This window comes from Schistocerca cancellata, chromosome 4 (assembly GCF_023864275.1).
Source record: "Schistocerca cancellata isolate TAMUIC-IGC-003103 chromosome 4, iqSchCanc2.1, whole genome shotgun sequence".
Classification (NCBI taxonomy): Eukaryota; Metazoa; Arthropoda; class Insecta; order Orthoptera; family Acrididae; genus Schistocerca; species Schistocerca cancellata.
This window is the reverse complement of record NC_064629.1, coordinates 66,997,235-67,020,917: the sequence shown is the minus strand read 5'-3', so window position 1 is coordinate 67,020,917 and position 23,683 is coordinate 66,997,235. Positions and strand designations below refer to the sequence as shown.

The window sequence follows — 23,683 nt, the reverse complement described above, 5'->3', positions numbered from 1 at the left end:
TATGTGGACTTTACTGATTTTAGTGGCTAGACATTGGTGTAGAAAATACATGGTTACTTCTGTTACATCATTAGTTGCAACTTACTGTAATGACGAGTCTTTCTAATAAAATAGGAGCAGGTGTCATCAGCATGGCTTACTAGATGTGAGTTGAAAGGTTGTGTCATGCCACTGACATAAACCAAGACCAGGAAGGGACCAAGGATTGACCCTTTGGCACCCTTTGGATTACTGTATCCCTAAAATTATGATGTTGTTATCTATTTTGCATGGAAATTTAGAGCACTGCTTACAGTTCGTTAAGTATGTGGACAGTAACTGCATAGATGAGTCTTTGATGTTGTATATCTTCAGTTTCTCAATGAGCAGCCCATGGTTGACTGAGTTGAAGGCTTTAGTAAGATCTAAGAATATCACTGTTGTCCTCATTCTTTCATCTAGGAGGATGTACACTTTATGGAGAAATTCAGTAACTGCAGATGTTGCACATGTAAAGGCACAGTTTCTGCCTGTTAACAATTTTTTGTGTAAAATATACATGGATCTGAGAAATGAATATCATTTCAAAAATCTTATTGAAGGTAGGCATCAATGTTTGGTGGTAGTTTGAAGTTTCTTTTGTAATTCCCTTCTTATGCACTGCTTTAACAGTACTTATTTTTAGACTACTAGTATAAGTGTTTTCACCAATACTACAGTTTATGAGGTAACTTAATGGTTTAACCATTTCTTTTAAGCATTTTTTAACTGCAGCATTCAATGTACCATCCCATCCAGCTGAGTATTTGTTCTTTAATGTGAAAATTATCTTACTTATTTCACTTTCCTTAACCACCTCAAATTCAAAATCCACTGTCTGAGTGATGTGATTTGATAGCTCTCACTGCGTGTCTATAGTCTTTGACAGATTTCCTGTTGGTAATATGAAATGTATGTAGTGCTCTTGTGTCTTTTGTAGGATTAAAATCCTGTGCAATGCACTGTAGTTGAAAGAATTTATCTGCTGTCATCCTCCATAAGCAACAGTACGGAGCATGGAAGAGCTTACTTTTTACCAATATTAGCCTGTTCTATTTTCATATGGAACATGGCAACAATGCCTGCATGCATGTGCTAATGTCTTATATCTTATTATTAAGGTCCCTACACTAGCTTTAGAAAGGTTAACATTTTATTTTTAAAAAGAGAGAGCTAAGAATTTATTGACTCTTTTCATAAGGTTAAACTTTTATCAGCTTTGAATGTATCTGCTGTACATCTGCATATATACTCCACAGGGCATTGTGAATTAGAATTCTCATCCCTCTCTTCTGCCATTCCCATACATTTTAATGGTTTGTGGCAACAGATCCCTAGACTGCCTCTTCTTGTGCAAACAGCCACTGGACCTGTGAACATCTTTCATACCAAAACCAGAAGAGCTACATGCCCTCACAGAAAATAACAGCTGTATTTTCCCATTGCTTTCAGCCATTTTCACTAACAACACAGCAACACAGTGGTGGAATCTGTTACAGGTCATATCAGTGAATTATCCAGACTGTTGCTTCTGTATCTACTGAAAAGGCTTCTGACCCTCTCCAGGGTCAATATCAAACCTTCCTGGTGGATTAAAACTGCATATCAGTACACGTATCCAGAACATCGCCTTTCATGAACAAAGTTTTTATTAACTGAGCTATCTAGACCTGGATAGTTAAGTTAATGAGATCATTTCCCACAGAAAGTAAGATTCCAGTTTCAATTGCTCTTCCAGCACACAGTTTTAATCCAGCAGGAAATGTGGAAACTGCACACACACACACACAGCTTCAGATTGAAAGATGGATTCTGGAAACATTCAACATTATTTTGCAAGAGTGTTTGTCTTTACTACCAGTTATGTATGCTTAGTTTACCCAATCAATACCAAGAAAACTAAAGTCACCCTCAATTACTACACTAACATGGGGGTGTTTAAACTACCTTTGAATGACTATGTAATTGATGTGTCTGTTAAAATGTTTGATATTTAATAGTTACTTTAGAATTTACAGTACTACACCAACACTTTTATTCATATGGAATCATGTTTGGAGTGATATTCTCTATCCATCATAAATTTATGTCCTGTCCTAGCTTCATCAATGGAAAATCAATACTAGGTCTGTTCTTTTTATTTAAGAAGGTTGTCATGCTTGTTTAAAGGTGAAATTCTTACTGTCAGTTTGAATGTGATGAGGTGCTTGTTTGAGAAACTGAAATTAATGCTTTCATAAACCACCAATATATTAATATAGTATGTGGCTACTCTATGTAAGTATCTTTGTTTTAAAGGCCTTATATATCGTTACTTTCATACGTGTAAGTAATGAGGTAGTGTGGTTGTTAAGACACTGACCCTGTATTCAGAAGGGTGGAGTTTGCTCTATGCAGCCATCCTGTTTAGGGTTTCTGTGGTTTTCCTAAATGATTTCAGGCAAATGCTGGGATGGCTCCTCCAGCCAGACCATGGCTGTCCATTTTTACTATCCTCATAAAACACTCTTATGAATTCTATATATGTATATTTTTAAATGTTTATTTTCATTGCATTATGATGGCAAATCCTGTATCGTTATGAAATGATCCCTGGATGAATAAATAAATTAATTAATTCTGTAGAAATATTCAGTTATTACTCCAAATCCACCATCGCCCATTACTTTTGTCCACATGAGTTCACATTGATTCAGTTGTGACCTCACTAGTTGTGATGTTTCTGCTTGTGGCTTTAAATATTCCAGTTCCTTGGGAAATTAATCTGTCAATCTGATATTTTTCCTTATGTTCCTGAAAGCTTCCCTACACTCTGTTTCAGGTTTAAAATAATTTTTCCCTAATATTCTGTGAGGATGACTGCTTTCGTGGACAGAGATTAGTGAGATGTTAGGGTTTTAATCTGAGGATCTAACAGACCCATCCTAAAAGAAAACACCATGTACATTCTACACATAATCAGCCACCTAAGTAACCACTTCTGTAGCACACAATGATCTAACCTGTGCAGTACAACAAGTTTCCATCTCTAGTGCAATTGGTGAATATACAGGTATACTCCTCACAATACTGACAAAGTCTGCAGTTTAGAGCCTATAGTTAGCTTCTGGCCAGAGTATCCTGATCAGTATTTCAAACAACACTGCAAATGAACAGCAGTGCGAGGCCCCATGAGCTAAGCATCTGTTTGCATTCCTTCTGACAGTCTCTGGAAATAACCAACAATACCCTCAGACTTTGTGGATTAATTGGCCTAAGAAGAACCATCAGATGCCTAACATTCAAACTGCTTACAACTGATTTCTTTGTTACCCCCTTTTTTAAGCATAATCCTCAACAAAGAAGATGTTCCAGGTAACGGAATGACCCAACAGTCACCATTAGGTGACAGTTTAGTGTCCAAATGAGGTTGTTACAGACCATATCTGGCAAGAAATGCAATGTTTTGCAGCAACAGAAGACCACCCTACCACTCCATCACTGGTGCAGCTCAGAGTACTCCTAGGAAGGCTTTTAACTGTTGTCAACTTGTCAGTGCTGCTTCCAACTGTTTACAAACAGCAGTCATCTCTTCCATCGTGCACCCACAATACCCACAATATATCTATTGGTGAAAGTGAGATGCGAAACTAGCTCTTTCAAATACAAAAGCAGTTGAAAAATTAAGAGCACTTCTGAAAACAGTAAAAATTTTCTGTTCACTTCTGCATGGAAGTACATAATAAAGTAACAAAACTAAATGCTACACCCAAGCTAAGTACTGTGGATGCCGTAATGGACACAGCTAATTACTAGCTATTTTATATTTGAAAACATATGATCTAACAAAGTCTTGGAGACTGGGTTTGGAGTGTTTAATCTCTATCTCTGGCCTTAGATACACTTGATGTACAGGCTATTACAAATGATTCAAGCGATTTCATAAATTCACTGTAGCTCCATTCATTGACATATGGTCACGACACACTACAGATACGTAGAAAAACTCATAAAGTTTTATTCGGCTGAATCCACACTTCAGGTTTCTGCCGCCAGAGCGCTCGAGAGCACAGTGAGACAAAATGGCGACAGGAGCCGAGAAAGCGTATGTCGTGCTTGAAATGCACTCACATCAGTCAGTCATAACAGTGCAATGACACTTCAGGACGAAGTTCAACAAAGATCCACCAACTGCTAACTCCATTCGGCGATGGTATGTGCAGTTTCCCCTTACAGATACCTCTGTAAGGGGAAATCAACGGGTCGGCCTGCAGTGAGCGAAGAAACAGTTGAACGCGTGCGGGCAAGTTTCACGCGTAGCCCGCGGAAGTTGTCGAATAAAGCAAGCAGGGAGCTAAACGTACCACAGCTGACGGTTTGGAAAATCTTATGGAAAAGGCTAAAGCAGAAGCCTTACCGTTTACAATTGCTACAAGCCCTGACACCCGATGACAAAGTCAAACGCTTTGAATTTTCGGCGCGGTTGCAACAGCTCATGGAAGAGGATGTGTTCAGTGCGAAACTTGTTTTCAGCGATGAAGCAACATTTTTTCTTAATGGTGAAGTGAACAGACACAATGTGCAAATCTGGGCGGTAGAGAATCCTCACGCATTCGTGCAGCAAATTCGCAATTCACCAAAAGTTAATGTGTTTTGTGCAATCTCACGCTTTAAAGTTTACGGCCCCTTTTTCTTCTGCAAAAAAAAAAACGTTACAGGACACGTGTATCTGGACGTGCTGGAAAATTGGCTCATTCCACAACTGGAGACCGACAGCGCTGACTTCATCTTTCAACAGGATGGTGCTCCACAGCACTTCCATCATGATGTTCGGCATTTCTTAAACAGGAGATTGGAAAACCGATGGATCGGTCGTGGTGGAGATCATGATCAGCAATTCATGTCATAGCCTCCACACTCTCCCAACTTAACCCCATGCGATTTCTTTCTGTGGGGTTATGTGAAAGGTTCAGTGTTTAAACCTCCTCTACCAAGAAACGTGCCAGAACTGCGAGCTCGCATCAACAATGCTTTCGAACTCATTGATGGGGACATGCTGTGCCGAGTGTGGGAGGAAGTTGATTATTGGCTTGATGTCTGCCGAATCACTAAAGGGGCACATATCGAACATTTGTGAATGCCTAAAAAAACTTTTTTAGTGTTTGTATGTGTGTGCAAAGCATTGTGAAAATATCTCCAATAATAAAGTTATTGTAGAGCTGTGAAATCGCTTCAATAATTTGTAATAACCCTGTAAGATACATGTGTAGTGTAATAGATGTCCAGGGAATAATCCCATTCTCACCAAAGACTATTTAAGCAGGTCTGGCATATTGTGTTCAAGAAGTGTGATAATACAGCTTCTCAATTCTTAGAAAATTGTTAGAAGTGATGGACATGAACATTTTCCCTGAGGAAATCTCACAGGAAGAAATTACGTACTGAGAAATCTGTCATGTGAGATGATCATATGCAAAAGGTATTTTCTGTGGCCAATGTGCCATCCTTCCATGAGCCTGTCATGTATTTGTGAATGTTGACTTTCGCAGGGGTATCTACCGCCTTCCCCTGGGGCAAACACTGTGCTATAATGCACACTGATGGTGGGGGAAGGATGTTGTGCCAAGGCTGGGAGCTGTGATCAGTTCCATCTGTGGGTATTCTTGATATGCCAGACATGGTGACCCTAGCTGGCCTTGCTCTTGAGGTACTGCTGCTAATGCAGGATTCCACATTGAACTAAGCTGATGGTGGTCATCCCTGTTGATGAGATTGTGGGGAACCTTTATTTCTATTGATTCCCTATTGTACTCTACCAGTAGCCATTCACTCAACCTAACACTCAACACAGCTTAGTGTTTTCAATATCAAAGGTATGTTCTTCATTGAGGCTGTGCACAGCCACTGCTGATTTCTCTTTTTGCCTCAGATGCACAAATATAATGTGTTCAGCACAGCACTGTGAAGTACAGTGCTGCATTTGCCCACTGTAGTTTATTGATTATGAATTAATCTGTTTTTGTTGGAAGCACATTCTGTAGATCAAGGGTAGTCAGAACTATATGGTTATTTGTAAAATTAATTGTCTTCTTGGATCTTAATATGTGTTATTATTTCATTTGGTTCTCTCTTTTAACAACAAAACGTTCTTTTTCTGTAATATTAGGCATTCACTCCAAGCAGCACGCATATTAAATGAAATGAATCAGAAACTAGGAGTCAATTTAGTAATGAGTGACCTGTTTAAACATCCAACGGTTTCATCCATGGCAGCCTTTATTGAAGACCCTGAAACAGTTAATGGAGGTGATCCAGTCCAGCTTGATCTGGCTGCAGAAGTTGAACGTCACAGTCAGGGGAAAGATATGTAAGTATTTTAATGTGAAGCACTCAGAGGACATGGTCAAATGTCAGTGTAATTTCAAATGATAAGAGTTGCGATTCTATATGACAGGTAAAAACGCTTTGCAAAGTGCCTGAGTGGTGTTTATGTTTTGTATTGTTGTCATGCCTGATAGGGTATATAAGGGGCATGATCAGCATCACTTGTCGAGCGATCACTGTAAAAGACATGGACATGCCATGTGCTGGTGTGAGATACCTTTAGCAGCAATTAACAGAGTTTGAAAGGGGCCTCATTGTGGGTCTCCATTAGCATAGCTAGTTGAATCATGTAATATCCAGATTTGTGAGACATTCGGACATGGCAGTCACCTACGTTTCACTGCGTGGGAATGTGAGGGCAGACACAGACATCATCAGTGTTCCAGTAGACCATTTCTGACCATCTCAAGGAAGGATTGCCATATTGTGCACCAAGCTCATTGCATACCCTTCACATCTGTGCCTGCTATCATGGACTGCTGATGAATGATGTCACAATGTGTTCTATGATGAACTGTGGTTCTGCCCTATCCCAGTTGTTCTTCATCAACAAGTATGACGGCAACCTGGGGAGAGGTCCATTCCTTCCTATCTTCATGAGAGGCATAGAGATGCTACTCCTAGCATCACAATGTGGGGATCCATGGGGTATGAATTCAGGTCATGACTGAGGAAGCTCTGATGGCACAATGGTACATTACAGCTATCTTGCATCCTCATGTATTACCTCATATGTAACAGTATCCTTGTGCGATTTTTCAACAGGACAGTGCACATCCACACATGATACTTGTCTCTGTGAACTGTCTGCATGATGTTGAGGTACTCCTGTGGCAAGGAGAATCCCCAACCCTGTTCTTGATAGAACATGTGTGGGACTATTTCAAATGTCAACTCTGTCCAAGTACCAGGATGAAGGATATCAAGAACTAGCTACAACAGTTGTGGGTCAGCTTGCGTCAGAAGAAAATACATCAGAGTTATGACACTCTTCCCAACCAAATCAGTGCATACATCAAGGTCAAAGGGGAAGCAATTTCATACTGATAAGTGAGCTCATACTACTACAGCCTTTGTAAATTTGACTCAATATTGTAATCACTGAAATGTCAGATAACCTCTCCACTCACGAAGTTTCATTTCATTTTCCCATCCCCTTCTAGTTACTTCATTTTTTCTGTCAAGTGATGTATATGCAATATCTGTTAATGAACATCTTTCCTTGGAACAACATCCTACTGTTAGTAAACTATGTTATCATTCCTGTTTTTGTTGTCTATAAAATCTCCATACTTTTTGTAGGTAATACACTTGAGTTCCAAGGAAATCTTTTCAGCATTGATGTTATAAAGATGTAAATAGAATACATAGATGTAGTACTTAATTTGTGTTAAGACCAAATAGATGGATATTATTTTAGAGTCCCATTTAGAAAAATGAGTGACTTTGAAGCATGATATATGAACTATTATTTCAGTTGGTTATACAATGCAATGTGGCCAATATTTACATCTTTGATTATTTCTGTTTTATGGATATTACACCATGGCCTAAGGCATGTTTCAGTGCCCAACATTTCATCTCTTAATGTTGCAAACATCCTTGTTTAAGTTTTAACATCATCTAACTACACTTTTATAGCGTCTGAGGATGTATTCCGCATTGTGGGATGAAATTTTGGGCACTTAAATTTTCTTAGACTCTTGGACCATAGCCTAAAGCCTATAACACACAAATCACCAGGGACATTATTACAGTTGCCTTTCTAGTGTCAAATTGTTGTGAAATTTCTTATTTGTTTCAGATGCGCATGTCTTTATCACCATGCCATATGGAAGTAATTGTCACATGTCTGTGACCTCTGCAACCCTCATTTGTGATGAAGTTATTTCATTTTCATTGAATCGTGGTATAGAAGTATAACTGATGAGCTTCTGCACAACTGTACACTTTAACGAATGTACATACCACCCCTAGACTACAATGAATGCCCAGTAACTGCACATGATTAAAGAAACTACAGCACTGCAAGCTGTACTGGAAAATATCAGCCTTATTTTGTATCAAGCTTCAAGAGAAAAATCGAAAGTATTTTGCAAAAAATGGGCAAAACAATGATTCACAGGCTTATTCTTTTTTTAATATAGGAGTTAATAGCAAGTAGTAGAGAGAATCTGTAATAAAGTACTTAGCAATTTAACATGGCGATTGTTAGGACAGTAGCTAACTAGGCAGTGTGAAGAAATTAAACACTGAAATATGGATACTGCATTTTAATTTTAAATTCAAAAACTTGTTGTTTGTGGTTATCAGAATATTTATTACTGCCTAAGCTTGACCTTTCTGTCTGTCGGTTATGAAACTTGCTATGTCTCCTTGTCTTTATAAGTACGAAATCTTTATAAAAGATATGTATGCTAATATTTATCAACTATGTGTCTAACTGTACCTATTTCACAAAGGAATTTCACAATTTCTAGATGTCATTTTAATACTAACTTAAATAAACAATTACCTAGTACAATGCACATAAATAAATAACCAAAAATCTATCGTTTTGTGAAATAGTTTTGAAAATTCAGGCCTGTGAATCCCTGTGATAAATAAGAAGACAAATGCATCCTGAAAGCATATAATAGTTTCATTGCTGCCCTACATTACATGTAAAGTGTTTAGGCTTTCTCTCACAAATTCAGAAGTAAACAACTGAAACTACTAGTAGTCAACATCCATGTAATGCACTGTGATGGCATGTAGCTGGGATGTCCTAAGCAGGTCAAGGACAGGGTGTGATGGAAAGATGGCTTAATGTTCATCCTTTGGGGATCTTTAATCTGTAGAATAAAGTTCCATTTAATGCAGTAGGTCTCACTGAGCTGCAATAAATGTGAGCCAAATTTAATAACAAGCAGTGATAACGTTTATAGTCTCATGAGCACACATAGAAAAGCATGTAACCTTCATTACAGTTATGGGATGCATATTTAGAGAGAATGGGGAATCTATTATCATCCAATCAAAAACATTGGAAGGGATGAATTTGGGGATTCAAGAGTGTTGCCTTGTGGTATCTCTTTTGAAATATGCATATACATCCATGTCTTTCTCATTATTGTTCTGGGGCATAGAGGTGCTTTTGATTGTAATATTAGGTGATTTACCAAGACTAAGTGGGAGAAATCATCCTCCAGAATGATAATACCTCTTAACATTTAGCATATGAAGTCAGCCAGTTCTTGCTGGATGCTGTAAAGGAAATGAATGTCTAGCAATGTTTCTGACCCTTAACTATATTGAGCACATGCAGTTGATCCTCATCATTGTTCAGTTGAGCTTGTGCCCCTGATCACTAAGCAATACAGAAACTATAAATTGTTATTGAATATAAGTGCATTAATTAATGGTACTTACTATTAGTATTAGATATAAAAGGTGGTTAGAAACAGTCTGCAAAGCTTGAAATGGTGGTGAAGACTATGTTGTGCAGAGAAATAATTGTTAAGAAAAAAATTCCATATGTTGTGTTATTTCCAAGTTAATTACCATATTAGCACTGAAATTTAGTGTCAGTTCTTCTCATAGCATAGATTATGCACACAAGACTGCTCAATATTTGGGTCAGGTTACTACCATGCCATATCCAGATTTTGTAACACTCTCTTGTTCAGTTTTAGGAAACCAAACAAAAACACGTTGGTGACATTGTCTGGTGGGCCACATGAATTTGTGTATACAGTGGTCTGATTGGCTAACTTCAGTGCTAATTAATAAAGAAACAGTGCAGTGTGTCAAATTTTTTTCTTAACAATTATTTCTCTGCACAACCTACCCTGCAACATCCTTGCAAGCTTTCCAGATTTTTTCTGACCACCCTCTATTTGGATGATCATATTTCTTATTAGAGCCTGACTAATCTTTTCACTCATTTTCTTTTTGTTAAACTGCAGTGTTATGTCAGTTATATGTATGCTGTACTTTTTGTTTTGTTTTTTATTACTGACTCTAATTTAAACTTGTTCCATTGTACATGACCAGCAATGTATTTTGATGTTGCGCATGCACAGAATGAATGTCACAAGATATCCATATGTAGAACACATTTTATTTACTTACAAAAATTTGCTTTTCTTTTTCAAGAATGGACATAAGGCTTAGGGCCTTCTGGAGATCTTTCCAGCTTTCAGGTACTAACTGGAGACGTGATAAAGTGCTCCTGACAGGAGTCACTGGTTTTGTAGGAGCATTTATTCTGGAGGAACTGCTCCTGAACACAACGGTTGGTCATATACAAAAATTAGTAGTAATTACACTTAGCAGTCTTCATACATCATATAAATGAACTAGTAATTAAACTATATGGAATACATTTTCCTTGTGTTAGGCTACTGTGTACTGCCTTATACGAGGTGCACCAGGAGTTACCTTGCTAGACCGTGTGAAAAAAACCTTGAATGAGTACGGGATTTTGAAAGGAGATAATGCCAGATTAATACAAGAGAAACTGAACCAGAATGTTATAACTATTGCAGGTGTGTTACTTTATTTATACTATTGTAATTATAAGTCTGTTGATATGCGTATTTTTATCTGTTCTTAAGTCAGCTGTGCAATGACTTTCAGGTGTGGTCAGTTTCCTAACAGACTGATATAGTTGTTAGTGAAACAACTGTATAAAAATGATATAAGAGATAATGTAGACAATTACCAGCAAGTTTATTTACTGCTATTGTTTTGAAAAATTTTGAGAAAGCAATGTCTGCAGGAGAGTAGTCTCAGTACACATTAGTTAGTTAGTCAGTTAGTTAGTTACTTGTTTAATCAGTTAAATTCATGATAAAATTTATGATGTGGAACATGTCAACAGAACAAAAATAGAACAGTTCAAGGGTGTGGACAAAAAAACACAAACACCAAAAACACAATACATTAACATGGATAATATGTTGCAGAAAAACTGTTGGCATTCACAACAGCTTCCAATCATATTGTAATACATAAATACAGGTGTTTTATGGTTTTCAATCGAATCTTATACCATCCTTCTCACAAAATAGTGGCAAGTTCAGGTAACAATGGTGGAGGTGGATACCGATCATGCACCCTTCACTCCAAAGCAGACCACAAAGACTCATTAATAGTGAGATCTGATGACTAGCCATCCTTCTGTTTCTTAAAGAGGAGAAGAAGTCACACAATCCTTGGCAGTAATGCGACCTTGCAGAGTAACCTTGGGTCCCATGGAATGCCATGATATGGCTATCCAAATCATCACCGAACCCCTGCCATGTTTCAGTCTCGGGATGATAAACTCAGCCAGAAGTTCGAAACAGGGCCCAACAAGACTCATACAATAGAATGACTTTCTTCCATTGTTTCGTAGTCCAGGTTTTATGGATTCACCACCATGTTTTCCTGCTTTGGGCACTTGTTTCACTGATGAGCGCCTTTAGAATTCCAGCTTATCCTGCAATTCCCAGTTTCTGGAGCTCCCTTCATGTAGTTTTGCTGCTGATAGAGTTTGTAAGTGTGGCATTCAGTTACACAGTGACTTTTTCAGCTGTTGTCTTCTTATTTGTCATCACAGTTCTCTTCAATGACCTTCTGTTACAGTCATTCAACCAACACTTTTGACCATGTTGTGACTTGGTGAATGATGTTTTTCCACTTTCCCTGTATGCGGTATAAATCTTTGATAGGTTGTTTCATGAAACACTTACCACTTTGGCTACCTTGGTTATGGAAGCAAGCACCACACAAGCACCAACAATTGTCTCATGTTCGAACTCACTTATCTCGAACATAATGCACTCACAACTACACAGAACACTGTTCTGACCAGGACTGACACTTGCAACATATTGAGAACATTGCACATTTGTGATCAAATACAGCAGCACAATCTGTAGGCTTGGCTAGCACATGCATTTATGTTCAGTTTTTCTTTAATCTACATTTGGAAATGTTATCTATCAGACATTTTATTTCTGTGGATAGATTGTCAAAGAGTTTTATAGCTGCATATTTCACCCAATTTGTACCATAGTTAGATTCTTTAAAGGGCAATGCAGATCTTTTTTCCTTCTGGTGTTTTACTTGTACTACCTCTGCTACTCCGAAACTTAGATGGATTATTGATAACAAATTTCATAAATGAATAAATGTACTGTGAGGCTTTAGTTAATATTACTATCTGCTTAAAGATGTATCTCCAAAATGTATGTAATTGAAATCCACAAATAATCCTAATTATTTTCGTTTATGCAATGAATACTTTTTGTGTAAGTGAGGGTTTACCCCAGAATATTATTCCATACATCATCAGCAAATGAAAATACTCAAAATACGTTCACTTTCTGACTGCTGTAGCCCCAAAGTTGGCAATTATTCTTATGGAAAAAGTAGCTGAATCTAAACATTTTAGCAAGTCTGCCAAATGGTTTTTCTAGTTTAAGTTTTCATCAAAATGCATACCTAAAAACTTACAATTTTGTACCATGTTAATTATTTTTTGTTGGTATACTATGTTAATAGGAAGTGGGATATTTTTGACATAACAAAAGTGGGTGAACTGGTTTTTTTTCCCCCCAAAGTTTTTGTGAAAAACCACTCAGTAACTTTCACAAAAACATAATTTACTATTGTCTCTGTTGATGCCTCTTTGCTGTGCTACACAACAATGCTTGTATCATCTGCAAATAGTCCTATTTCTACCTACTGATTCAAATAAAATGGCAGGTCATTAACATAAAACGAATACAGTAGTAGGCCAATGATCAAACACTGTCAGATTCCCATTGTCATTTCTTCCCATGCTGATGATGTGATGTCCCTCTTTATATTACTCGAATAGCCTAAGGTACACTACTGGCCATTAAAATTGCTACACCAAGAAGAAATGCAGATGATAAACGGGTATTCATTGGACAAATGTATTATACTAGAACTGACATGTTGCTACATTTTCACACAATTTGGGTGCATAGATCCTGAGAAATCAGTACCCAGAACAACCACCTCTGGCTGTAATAACGGCCTTGATACGCCTGGGCATTGAGTGAAACAGAGCTCGGATGGCATGTACGGGTACAGCTGCCCATGCAGCTTCAACATGATACCACAGTTAATCAAGTGTAGTGATTGGCGTATTGTGACGAGCCAGTTGCTTGGCCACCATTGACCAGACGTTTTCAATTGGTGAGAGATCTGGAGAATGTGCTGGCCAGGGCAGCAGTCAAACGTTTTCTGTATCCAGAAAGGCCCATACAGGACTTGCAACATGCGGTCATGCATTTTCCTGCTGAAATTAGGGTTTCACAGGGATCGAATGAAGGGTAGAGCTGCGGGTGGTAACACATCTGAAATGTAACGTCCACTGTTCAAAGTGCCGTCAAAGCAAACAAGAGGTGACCGAGACATGTAACCAATGGCACCCCATACCATCATGCTGGGTGATACGCCAATATGGGATCATCATCAGTCCTGGAGACTGAATCTGTGAAGCCCTCCCAGGCAAAGAAACCCAAGGACCAGTGAGAAAAGTCCAAAACGAAGACCCCTAAGACCAAGGAAATTGTGGTGGCACCCACACCACTGCTACCTACAAGCTCTGCATCTGGGGTTAAGGTGGAGAGTCTGGCGTCTGCTGAGGACCTAGATCTTGCTGGACCCTCGGACACAATGGATATAGACTGCTCAGGCAATAAGTCAGTGGCATCAGGTGACCCTGAGGTGTAAACTGCCTCATTGAATGTTTCATGCCTTCCCAGTCTCACGATGACGTCATCCTCCAGTGGAATTGCAGTGGTTTTTTCCACCGCCTGGCTGAGCTACAGCAACTGTTAAGCTTTACCCCTGCTTTCTGCATTACCCTCCAGGAAACCTGGTTCCTGGCAATGCGGACCCCTGCACTCCACAGCTATAAGGGATATTACAGGAACCGTAGAAACTATCATTGAGTTTCAGGTGGAATTTGTGTTTATGTCCTAAAGTCAGTCTGTAGTGAAACTGTGCCCCTTTAAACCCCTCTTGCAGCTTTGGATGTCAGAATAAGGATGACACAGGAAATAACTGTCTGCAATGTACACTCCTGGAAATGGAAAAAAGAACACATTGACACCGGTGTGTCAGACCCACCATACTTGCTCCGGACACTTCGAGAGGGCTGTACAAGCAATGATCACACGCACGGCACAGCGGACACACCAGGAACCGCGGTGTTGGCCATCGAATGGCGCTAGCTGCGCAGCATTTGTGCACCGCCGCCGTCAGTGTCAGCCAGTTTGCCGTGGCATACGGAGCTCCATCGCAGTCTTTAACACTGGTAGCATGCCGCGACAGCGTGGACGTGAACCGTATGTGCAGTTGACGGACTTTGAGCGAGGGCGTATAGTGGGCATGCGGGAGGCCGGGTGGACGTACCGCCGAATTGCTCAACACGTGGGGCGTGAGGTCTCCACAGTACATCGATGTTGTCGCCAGTGGTCGGCGGAAGGTGCACGTGCCCGTCGACCTGGGACCGGACCGCAGCGACGCACGGATGCACGCCAAGACCGTAGGATCCTGCGCAGTGCCGTAGGGGACCGCACCGCCACTTCCCAGCAAATTAGGAACACTGTTGCTCCTGGGGTATCGGCGAGGACCATTCGCAACCACCTCCATGAAGCTGGGCTACGGTCCCGCACACCATTAGGCCGTCTTCCGCTCACGCCCCAATATCGTGCAGCCCGCCTCCAGTGGTGTCGCGACAGGCGTGAATGGAGGGACGAATGGAGACGTGTCGTCTTCAGCGATGAGAGTCGCTTCTGCCTTGGTGCCAATGATGGTCGTATGCGTGTTTGGCGCCGTGCAGGTGAGCGCCACAATCAGGACTGCATACGACCGAGGCACACAGGGCCAACACCCGGCATCATGGTGTGGGGAGCTATCTCCTACACTGGCCGTACACCACTGGTGATCGTCGAGGGGACACTGAATAGTGCACGGTACATCCAAACCGTCATCGAACCCATCGTTCTACCATTCCTAGACCGGCAAGGGAACTTGCTGTTCCAACAGGACAATGCACGTCCGCATGTATCCCGTGCCACCCAACGTGCTCTAGAAGGTGTAAGTCAACTACCCTGGCCAGCAAGATCTCCGGATCTGTCCCCCATTGAGCATGTTTGGGACTGGATGAAGCGTCGTCTCACGCGGTCTGCACGTCCAGCACGAACGCTGGTCCAACTGAGGCGCCAGGTGGAAATGGCATGGCAAGCCGTTCCACAGGACTACATCCAGCATGTCTACGATCGTCTCCATGGGAGAATAGCAGCCTGCATTGCTGCGAAAGGTGGATATACACTGTACTAGTGCCGACATTGTGCATGCTCTGTTGCCTGTGTCTATGTGCCTGTGGTTCTGTCAGTGTGATCATGTGATGTATCTGACCCCAGGAATGTGTCAATAAAGTTTCCCCTTCCTGGGACAATGAATTCACGGTGTTCTTATTTCAATTTCCAGGAGTGTATATCTTCCTCCAGATGGTGAAGTACCCCTGAATGTATTAGCTGCACTGATTGATCAGCTCCCTAAACCTTTCCTACTTCTGGGAGATTTTAATGCCCATATCCCCTTGTGGGGTGGCACCATGCTTACTGGCCGAGGCAGAGATGTCAAAACTTTACTGTCTCAGTTCGACCTCTGCCTCTTAAATACTGGGGCTGACACACATTTCAGTGTGGCTCATGGTAGTTACTCGGCCATTGATTTATCCATCTGCAGCCCAGGACTTCTCCCATCTATCCACTGGGGAACACATGATGACCTGCATAGTACTGACCACTTCATCATCTTCCTGTCACTGCCGTGGTGTCAGGCCCACAGACGCCTGTCCAGATGGGCCTTAAACAAGGCAGACTGGGAAACTTTCACCTCTGCAGTCACCATTGAATCTCCCCCACATGGTAACATAGATGTGATGGTTGAGCAGGTGACTACAACAATCGTTACTGTGGCAGAAAATGCGATCCCTCACTCCCTTGGGTGCCCCCGGCGAAAGGTGGTCCCTTGGTGGTCGCCGGACGTTGCTGAGGCAATTAAGGAGCATCAGGGAGCTCTACAGGTGCATAAGTGGCACCCTTCCCTGGAGCACCTCGTAGCCTTTAAACAGCTCCATGCCCGCATTCGCCAGATTATCAAAAGATGGAAGCAGGAATGTTGGGAAAGATACGTCTTGACCATTGGATGCCATACATCATCTTCCTAAGTCAGGACAAAGATCAGACGTCTTTTTGTGTACCAGACCCCAACAGGTGTCCCTGGCATTAACATCAATGGTGTGTTAGCTACTGACACAAATGTGATTGCTGAGCACTTTGCTGAGCACTATGCTTGAGCCTCCGCGTCGGAGAACTACTCCCCCAGCGTTTCACACCCTCAAACAGTGGATGGAAAGGAAAGTCCTCTTGTTCGCTACATGCCACAGTGAACTCTGCAATGCCCCATTTACAAGAGTGGGAACTCCTCATTGCCCTTGCACATTGTCCCGACACAGCACCTGGGCCAGATTGGATCCATGGTCAGATGATTAAACACCTCCCATCTGACCACAAGCGACATCTCCTTATCATCTTCAAATGGGTCTGGTGCAATGGCGTCTTTCCATCGCAATGGCGGGAGAGCACCATCATTCCAGTGCTTAAACCCATTAAAAACCCATTTCATGTGGATAGCTATCAGCCCATCAGCCTCACCAACGTTCTTTGTAAGCTGTTGGAACATATTGTGTGTCGGTGGTTGGGTTGGGTTCTGGAGTCACGTGGCCTACTGGCTCCATGCCAGGGCGGCTTCCGCCTGGGCTGCTGTACCACTGACAATCTTGTGTCCCTTGAGTCTGCCATCCAAACAGCCTTTATCAGATGCCAGCAGCTGGTTGCCGTCTTTTTTGATTTACGCAAAGAGTATGACACCACCTAGTGACAACATATCCTTGCCACATTATACAAGTGGAGTCTCCGAGGCCCGCTCAAGATTTTTATTCACAATTTCCTGTTACTTCATACTTTCCATGCCCAAGTTGGTTCCTCTCATAACTCCGCCCATATCCAGGAGAATGGGGTCCTGCAGGGCTCAGTATTGAGTGTATCTCTATTTTTAGTGGCCATTAATGGTCTAGCAGCAGCTGTAGGGCCATCTGTCTCACGTTCTCTGTATGCAGACGACTTACGCATTTTTTACTGCTCCACCAGTACTGGTGTTGCTGAACGGTGCCTACAGGAAGCCATCCACAAGGTGCAGTCATGGGCTCTAGACCATGGTTTCCAGTTTTCTGGTGCAAAGTCGTGTGTTATACATTTCTTTTGGCTTTGTACCGTTCATCCGGAACCAGAACTTTACCTTAATGATGATCCACTCACCGTAGTGGAGACACGTCAATTCTTAGGACTGGTTTTCAATGCCTGTTTGACTTGGCTTCCTCACCTCCATCAGCTTAAGCAGAAGTGCTGGCAGCACATCAATGCCCTCTGCTGCCTGAGCAACACCAACTGGGGTGCAGATCACTCTACGCTGCTGCAGCTCTACAGATCCCTTGTTCAATCCCTCCTTGACTATGGGAGTGTGGTTTATGGTTCAGCAGCACCCTCAGCATTGCATTTACATGACCCAGTGCATCACTGTGGCGTTCGCCTACTGACAGGAGCTTTTAGAATGAGTCCATTGATCAGCATCCTGGTGGAGGCCAGAGTCCCTCCATTGCTGGTTAGGCATGTGCAATTGCTCTCCAGTTATGTTGCACACATTTGCATTTCTCCTGCGCATCAGAATTACCATCTCCTTTTCCCACCCACGGCAGTTCATCTCCCTCACCAGCGGCCCAGGTCAGGGCTTACAATTGCAGTTCGTGTGCGATCCCTTCTCTCTGAACTGGAGTCCTTGCTTTTACCACATATACTTGAGGTTCATTCACGAACACCTCCATGGTGTACACCTAAGCTGCGGCTTTGCCTGGACCTTTCACATGGCCCTAAGGACTCAGTTAACCCTGCGACTCTCCCCTGTCACTTCCTCTTGATTCTCGACATGTACCGGAACCGTGAAATGGTTTACACCAACGGCTTGATGGCTGATGGTCATGTTGGCTTTGCCTGTGTTCATGTAGAATGTATAGAACAACACTCTTTACCAGATGGCTGCAGTATTTTCACTGCAGAGCTGGCTGCCATATCTCGTGCTCTCGAGCACATCCACTCATGCCCAGGCGAGTCATTTCTCCTTGAGCAGCCTACAAGCTATTGACCAGTGCTACCCTCATCATCCTTTGGTAGCGACCATCCAGGAGTCTGTCAATGCCCTGGAATGGTCCAGTCATTCAGTGGTGTTTGTGTGGACCCCACATTACATCAGAATCCCAGGCAACAAACTTGCCAACAGGCTAGCCAAACAGGCTTCACGGAAACTGCTTATGGTGATCGACATCCCTGTAACTGACCTGCAATCGTTATTATGGCACCAGGTTTTTTCGCTTTGGGAGACGGAATGGCATAGTCTCAGTACACACAACAAACTGTGTGCCATTAAGGAGACTACAAATGTGTGGCAGTCCTCCATGCGGGCCTCTCACAGGGACTCTGTGGTTCTCTGGTGGCTCCTCATTGGCCACACTTGTGTGACCCATGGCTGTCTCCTGTAACTTGAAGACCCGCCTCAGTGTCGATGCAGTGCCTGGTTGACAGTGGCTCACATTCTGGTGCACTGTCCCACTTTGACTGCCCTGTGACGAAATCTTCAGTTACCAGATTCGTTGCCGTTAATTTTATCTGACAATGCCTCATCGGCTGATTTAGTTTTATGTTTTATTTGTGAGGGTGGGTTTTATCATATGATCTAAGTTTTAGCACATGTCCTTTGTCCCTCTATGTCCTCCACCCTAGTGCTTTTAGGGTGGAGGTTTTAATGTATTGCAGATTGGCTGGCTTTGCCTTTTTATTGTCATGGTCAGCCAGCCATGGTAATCTGATTTGTCCTTTTAATCTCCTCTATCTGTGTTTTGCGTTTCTGTGGTTTTCTTCTCCCCTCTTGTCCATTTAAGTGTTTGTTGCCCTTCCATCATTCTTGTGGTTTTTTCCTTTCTCTCCGTTTTGTGTTGTCAGTCTCGCTTGTTTTATTCTCACCCTTGTGACATTGTTTTATTCTGAACAAGGGACCGATGACCTAGCAGTTTGGTCGGGTTCTCGGCAAGATCATTTGCTATGGTATGATTGTGAAAGCTTTGTATGCCTCATGCACCAATGTTTTTACAGACACACAAATTTCCACTAACTTTTGCATGTCATCATTTGTGTGTTCTTTTTCGAACTGAGAGTGCAACAGCCTCTGCTTTTGTAGAAATGGCATATTGTAAAATGTGAAGCTGCTGCAAGAACAATTAAAAATATACAGCAGCTTCATGTGTTGCAATACATCACTTCTGTGATTTATCAAAGCTGTGGAACACATCCAACAAAAATTATATTAATCTTTGCTTCCTCAACATTTTCTGAAGTTTGTTATTAAACTGCTTTGAATCTTTTCCATCATTAATCCACTTACTTCATACATACTTCTCCAAAATCTTATTGGCAATAAGTTTAAACTCTACATTCATCATATTGGAACTAAATGATGGTCATTCATTGTCTAAGCAGGATGCTAACAACTGCTTAATTGCTCTTTCTAGGAAGAATACTCCTGTAGCCTTCTTGATGGGTTTGCTAACTTTAGTAATCACCATTGTTATGATGACATCACAATCACTAATCCTTGTCTCTACTCAGACACAGTTCATAAGGTGAGGTCTGTTTGTTGCTACAAGGCCTAAAATATTTCCTTTGCATGTGGACTGTTAAAATAACTGCTCAAGACAGTTCCCATGAATTCTGTTCAAAACTGCTTCCCAAGACTGTCTGTCCCTACCACCTGCAATGAATTCATAGACATCTCAGGGTATACTCAGTAGGTTATAGTCACCTCCAACTGGTATTGCATGATCTGGACATTTCCATGTTACTGAGCATAGGATTTCTTTGAATGATTCTAAAACTATCACGGCATGATTGGGTGGCTGGTAAAAACATCCAATAATTAATGTGAGTTCACCTAAACCAGTTAACCATGTCCAGTTGACTTTACAATTAGACTCAATTTTGGCCTTAATAAACACTACATTCTTTTCAGCTGTAATGAACACACACCCTCATATTATGGTATCTAATCTGTCTGTTTGATTTAAGTTCCAGGCCTCACTAAATATTTTGGAGGTTTCGATTTTGGATTTCAGCTAGCTCTCAGTACCAAGAGTAACTTGAGTGTGACAGCTTTCCTGGAGGGAAGGAAATTCAGGAACTTTGTTACAAGGACTTTGACAGTGTACTGCTGCAATTAGGTCATCAATGTAATTAACACACTGTAGTATGCTTTGGATGGCGTGTATCAGATAATGTTGAAAAATGAAAGACAGACCACAATCCCATATGGAAGCCTTTCATATATATACTTGTCAAATGGGGTCTAAGACTTGCTATATTCCCACCTTCATACTAACTGTAACTATACTTTGCCTAGATCTGCTTTTGAAAAGAATTAGTTCCTGGGTAAATTTGCTACCATTTATTTTGGATGTATATTGGGGTATATGTCTATATTTCATTGAATATTTTTTGTGGACTCAAATACATCAAAAAGCATATCAAACTGTTTGACCTTTGGGATTTCCCAACTGCTAGATGAAATAGGAGAGATCACCTCTGGTCTTTCAGACTGTCTAGTTCTTTCTAAATATGTTCTGTTCTGCAAATAAGACTTGTCGTGCACAAAATAATGGAGGCTGTATTTCCAACTAAAGAGATGCATGAGTCTCAAAGTTATTTTCACTCCCATGTTGGTCCAATTAATTCATGTTATCCCTTACACAGCTTATCTAAATCATTAAATGGAATGTATTTTGATGCTAGGTTCACTTTGTCGAATACTTGCTGAGTACCCGGCATTGCCCAGATATGTATTTATTCCAATCTACTATTAATTCATCTCCTCCATCTGCACTCTCTGTCCTCCTCCTCCTCCTCCTCCTCCTCTCCCTGTCCATCTTCTCCTCCCCCACTCACTGTTAATCTCCTCCTTCCTCTCTCTTTCCATCTCCTCCTCTATCCTCTCTCTGTCCATCTCCTCCTCCTCCTCCTCCTCCTCCTCCTTCTCCCTCCAGCTATGATTAGCGATTAACCACATTGACCTAAAGAGTGGCACTGAGCAATATGCCTACTATATTACTAACATCTGATATGCTACAGTGACAAGCGTCAACAATACTGCTTACATCTGTGACTTTGTTGTAAATTTTGGTAACTTCCCTCTCCTTTCTTACTGAATATATCTTCTGACATCATATCAACAGACTCTTTATTACTAATTAATTCTTGCACTGACAGAAAATTTGAAACTGCTTAGACCCTCCTTCAAGTTGTCAACCGGCATGATTCTATTGGTTAAATGGCCTTTGACTCCTTTTACTTCTTTGTTTACACTGTCTATTTTATCCCCTAAGATTTTTGTGAGCTGTTTAAATAAGTTGCTGTTGCTGCCTAACATTCTCCAGTGATCAAATCCATGGAAAGGGGAGCATAAACTACTTAAGTCTCCGTCTACAGCTCCCTCTCCATGACTTTTGTCATGTATATTGCCATTGTTCACTAAAGACTGCACATCACCACTGTCTTGTTCTAAGCCTGCATTCTCATCTACCTTCTGTTCCTGACCAACAGCTTCATCTAGATCACTTATTAAAAATAAGTTACTAATGAATGAATCTAAACATAAAGTTCAAATTAATGATATGAATATAATAGAGGGAAACATTCCACGTGGGACAAATATATTTAAAAAGAAAGATGATGAGACTTACCAAAAAAAAGCGCTGGCAGGTCGATAGACACACAAACAAACACAAACATACACACAAAATTCTAGCTTTCGCAACCAACGGTTGCCTCGTCAGGAAAGAGGGAAGGAGACCTCTTTCCTGACGAGGCAACCGTTGGTTGCGAAAGCTAGAATTTTGTGTGTATGTTTGTGTTTGTTTGTGTGTCTATCGACCTGCCAGTGCTTTTTTTTGGTAAGTCTCATCATCTTTCTTTTTAAATATAAACATAAAGTTCTTCGCACAAGTGAAACATTAAGATGAACAAAGTAGATGATATTAATGTTTTAAATACTTTCTCAGTTGTTGAAGTCCATGATGTTGATTGTAACATGTCTGATTTTGGTTTCAAAATTCAATCTCTCTCCTCTAAGTTTGGCTCAAACATATTGCTCCACAGTCCTGGTTCATATTTGTAGATTATCATGTTAATTCTATTTTCTCTACAGTCGGCATAACTGAAACTCAAAAGAGCATTAGCACTTTATCCTCAATTAGTTTGGAACCCAGCTCCTTCACCATGTGTAAACATAACTTCTTTTCCAATTAAATGTGTTTTATTTCTTCAGAGTTAAAATGTCATAAACTTACTGCAATTTAAACTCGATGAAATATAAATAGTTAAGATGGGTGGTTTAACTAAGTTAGTTAACTTCCTCATATTTAGTGTCCTGGAATTCTTCACAAGAAAAAGATCTGGTTGTATATCCATTCAGTGTGCTAGGTAAATTAATTAAAAGATACACTTTCATACAAGTTACGACATTTTATTACTCAGAGTGACACAGATGGTCTGTCATGAATACCAGATCAACAGCAAACCCTGAACCCTCTGAGTCATACCCTTATATACACTTTCAAACAATTACTTCATTGTTGACTTTACAGTTTTAAGATATTACAATTAAGAAATATCTCATCACGTTAATTTGACATATGTACAGAAATGTTACAATGGCTAATATTCATTTCATACATACAGATCAGCCAGAACACAATGTTATCATTTGAATTTACATCAGATATGCAGACCAAACAATGATCAGTTTCATTAATTACAAAATAACAAATCTAAGTACAGTGTTCCTGCCATGTTTTCAACAGATCTTTGATTAGAGTTTTTGGCCAGTATTAACTGTAATTCTGTCTTTTGCTCAGAAAGTACCTCTTGTGATTTGTTTTTATATGTGTCGGTTTCATTATTTTGCAAAATTTTATAATTATTCTGAAAACTAGTAAATTTTATTACATACATTTGTACAAATTTGGATAAAAGCAGTTCTCATGTTATTCCAAACATTTCTTTAAGTATTTTGGCCAACAAAATGAAAATGAGTGATGTGGTATAACACAGTTTCATTATATGTTAATCAA

The 23,683-nt window shown here is 40.8% G+C and overlaps 1 protein-coding gene across 3 annotated transcripts in view; it reads left to right on the top strand.

Moving 5' to 3' along the window:
- The window catches only part of LOC126183902 (uncharacterized), a 463,083-nt gene that overhangs the window by 348,902 nt on the left and 90,498 nt on the right, over positions 1 to 23,683 (top strand). For all 3 annotated transcript variants that reach the window (XM_049926242.1, XM_049926240.1, XM_049926241.1), the window contains 3 exons: positions 6,164 to 6,364; positions 10,519 to 10,657; positions 10,763 to 10,910. In XM_049926242.1, the coding sequence (XP_049782199.1) occupies positions 6,164 to 6,364; positions 10,519 to 10,657; positions 10,763 to 10,910 (488 nt within the window). The remainder of the gene's footprint in view (positions 1 to 6,163; positions 6,365 to 10,518; positions 10,658 to 10,762; positions 10,911 to 23,683) is intronic.